General features: G+C 40.1%; 1 protein-coding gene across 1 annotated transcript in view; it reads right to left on the bottom strand.

Annotated features, from left to right (window-relative positions):
• Positions 1-2,061: 2,061 nt before the first annotated feature.
• LOC110298020 (ubiquitin carboxyl-terminal hydrolase 17-like protein D) overlaps positions 2,062-3,431 on the bottom strand; it is a 6,523-nt gene continuing 5,153 nt past the window's right edge. Inside the window, exon 4 of the mRNA XM_021167069.1 lies at positions 2,062-2,391. Coding sequence (XP_021022728.1) covers positions 2,062-2,391 — 330 coding nt within the window. The remainder of the gene's footprint in view (positions 2,392-3,431) is intronic.

Genomic DNA, 3,431 nt, shown 5'->3' with positions numbered 1-3,431 from the left:
GGCCCAAGCATTATGTTGTTGAGAATCTACACAAAGAATTCTGTAATTAGTTATAATGATATTTTATAGTGGTTTTTATCAGCCCTTGACTATATATACACTTGTCAGGTGATTCAGTCACCCATCTAATTCCATCATGCTGACACACTCCCACTGGAGTAATAAGATTAACTTTTAGGTGGACCATACCAGGCAAATCCTACATTTCTGTTTATTTTTGAGAAAAGGGTCATTTGTGTTTGAGAGTCCAGATCCTTTGATTTCTTAGAAAACCATCTTAAAGAACCTGACCTAAGGTTGAACACCAGTTAAATAACAGGCCAGTACCTATTACCAGTTTCCAGGTTACCTGCTATCCCAATAAGACCTGTGTCAAGCACTAGTTTCCAGCAGGTTACCTCTCAAAAATACCCAGGTGTAACACCAGTTCCAGGTTATTCCAAACAAATCTGTACCCCCAGGTAACAATCCTGCCCCTGGCACTTCACTTACTAACAACCACCAATAAACAAACAAACAAACAATCCAAAAAACCAAAGAACAACAACATCAAAACAAAAACCAAACAAACAACAAAAACCAGAACTTAAGTTTATGGTTTGGCTCCAAGCAAGAGACAAAAATATTAAAGGCCATAATGGCTTCCCAGTCAGATGTGTGCAATGATACCCATCTCTTCTCTCTATAAAACTCGCTTGAATAATGCAACCACAATGCAATTGCATGGGAATCATTCTTAGGTGATCTTTCAGGGGTTCACCAACTTTACTTGCACAAAATGGTCCAAATTGACCTTGAGCTTTGTCTCATCCTATGATGGCTTCAGCTCATGATCACTCAGTTGGCTGTCATTACCTGTATCAAATAGACACAAACACGAACATACACACACACACAAACACAATCACAAACAAAACACACACACACACTTCACACAATAAACACACATAATAAGCTACATCTGAAACAAAATTTGTATTGGTAAGTGTTGTATCTCCTTATGAAGCAGTGAAACCTGATTTTGTTTTTCTCCATTTTGAAACAGAGTGAACAAAATTCACACCATAGTTTTAATAATATTACCACTTAAGTTCAAATTTATCTTCTTGTTTTTAATGGTTGAATATCAATGATACAAATGTAGGCCTTGCACATTTGCTCTAAATCCTTTACCTCTGCCATGCAACTGCAGATCATTTCCATTATTACTTTCAGTCAGGAATTGTGTAAATTATCAGACTGTCCTTGAAGACAGGATATATACAGAATGCCAATTGCTTTCTGTCTAGTATACTAATCCCAAATGAACAAGGTATTAATTTTAGAGGAATGTTCAAGTTACTAAGATCTTTGGGTGTGCTGAGAAATATCGATCACTCCATTATATTGAAATTGTATTTTATCAGACTTGTAAGGAATTGATCATTATTCACATAGCATTTCAGAAAACTTGGAAAAACCAATCAGGCTATGGTGTTAAGAAAGTGGTAGATGATGGGAGAGTTCTGGTGTCTGTGTCTAGTTCTGCAGATTGCCATCTTCTAGCAATATACACAGTGTGAAAAAAAAGCCAAGCCTTTGGCCTTCATATTGGGGCCTCTCATGATGGGTCTGGTTTAAACACACCACACAAATGCCCTTACATTGGGTGGTATTCTACCTACTTGCCCTCTACCCATATCATATCTAATCGGTTCCATATGCATCTTCTGAACACTGCTATGTAATGGATGTTGGGTTTGAAGTGGATTCCTCCACTTAAAAGTCTCTCCTATGTGGTCATGGAACAGTGGTTCTCAATCTTTCTCTGATGCCATCTGAAGTTTCAATACATTTCTTCATAGTGTGACCCCACCCCAGTATAATGTTGTTTCCCATGCTCCTTTGTTACTGTGACTTTTCCACTGTTGAATTTCCAGGTGAATATATGATAGGCAGGATATCTGATATGCAACCCTTGTGAAAGAGCCATTCATCCCCAGAGAGGCTGAGACCTACAGGTTGAGAATACCATACTAAGCTTGTGTAGCCAGTAATCAAGTTGTGTTTAGTAAGCATTTTTCATACCAACTCTATATATCGTTCAGAGTGGTGCTTCCTCTCCTTCAAAGAGGCAACCTTTTCATTCCAATAGCAGAATTTGTCTTCTTTCAGCTTCTTAACAGGTTTAAGAAGTTTGGGGCCCGTGTGACCAGAAGGCACACTGAGGCTGATGGAGTCTTTGGCAGAGACTTGGAGGCCAGGCAGTTTGTCAGTCACAGACACTGCGAGTCCCACCTCAGCCTTTTCCATTTGTCTTTGATGAACACCTGATGCCACACAGGTGCTGATCCTCAACCTTTCTCTTTCAATCTCACAGCCTGAGTCTAGAAGCCAGGATTTCAGTGGTGCCTATGACCTCACCCCCACAGACAGGGTAGGTGGCAACTCTCTGGGAGAAAAGGATCCTCATTTAAAAACTTGTGAGTGATGATTCCTGTCTACACCTATGAGACCATGTTATAACCAGGTTCAGTACACTCTTCCAAGAGTATAAAATACTGATTTACATTCATGATAAGAACAAAACATAACATAACATAACAAAGGAAAAGAAAACAGAACAATAAAGAAGCAGACAAGATTGTGAAGTAACAGAATTTATTTGATCAAAGAACTGTCGATCACACACAAAGAATAAGAACATCTATCTCTACAGTGTGCACTACATAATTTTTGGGTAAGAGATTAGAAAGGGCAGTCGAAAAGCAACTTGTTGGCTGAGCGAAAAATCCAAACATCAAGAGCTCCAGTGTGTTCTCTTAGGGTCTCTAGCTGCATATGTAGCAGAAGATAGCCTAGTCAGCAATCATTGGGAAGAGAGGCCCCTTGGTATTGCAAACTTTATATGCCTCAGTAAAAGGGAACACTAGGGCCAAGAAGTGGGAGTGGCTGGGAGGGTGGCAGGGCAGGGGGCGGGGGGTATAGGGAACTTTCGGGATAGCATTAGAAATGTAAATAAAGAAAATATCTAATAACAAAAAATAAATTAAAAAAAGAAAAGAAAAGAAAAGAAAGGAAAGGAAAAAAGAAAAGAAAAGAAAAGAAAAACAATGCTCCAGTGTGGTGATTTAGTCTCTAAGCTGCTCAGATCCCATGAGTTGCAGGAGAGGCTATGCAGACCTCCCCTGGGTGTCCAGCTTCTTGTCTTTAACCTGTAGCAACAACCTGGGCAGTTTTTTCCACATTCAAACGATCATTCTCACAGAGTCAGTCAGCAAAATCAGGAAGGGCCCAGAGGATAGGTAGACCCCATGTGAAGGGTGAGGCATAGCCTGAGCAAAAACTCCAAACCTCAAGAGCTCCAGTGTGTTCTCTTAGGGTCTCTAGCTGCATATGTAGCAGAAGGTGGCCTAGTTGGCCATCATTGGGAAGAGAGGCCCCTTGGTATT

This window comes from Mus caroli, chromosome 7 (assembly GCF_900094665.2).
Source record: "Mus caroli chromosome 7, CAROLI_EIJ_v1.1, whole genome shotgun sequence".
Taxonomy (NCBI): Eukaryota; Metazoa; Chordata; class Mammalia; order Rodentia; family Muridae; genus Mus; species Mus caroli.
The sequence above is the reverse complement of the archived record's forward strand: the minus strand, read 5'-3'. Positions and strand labels throughout refer to the sequence as shown.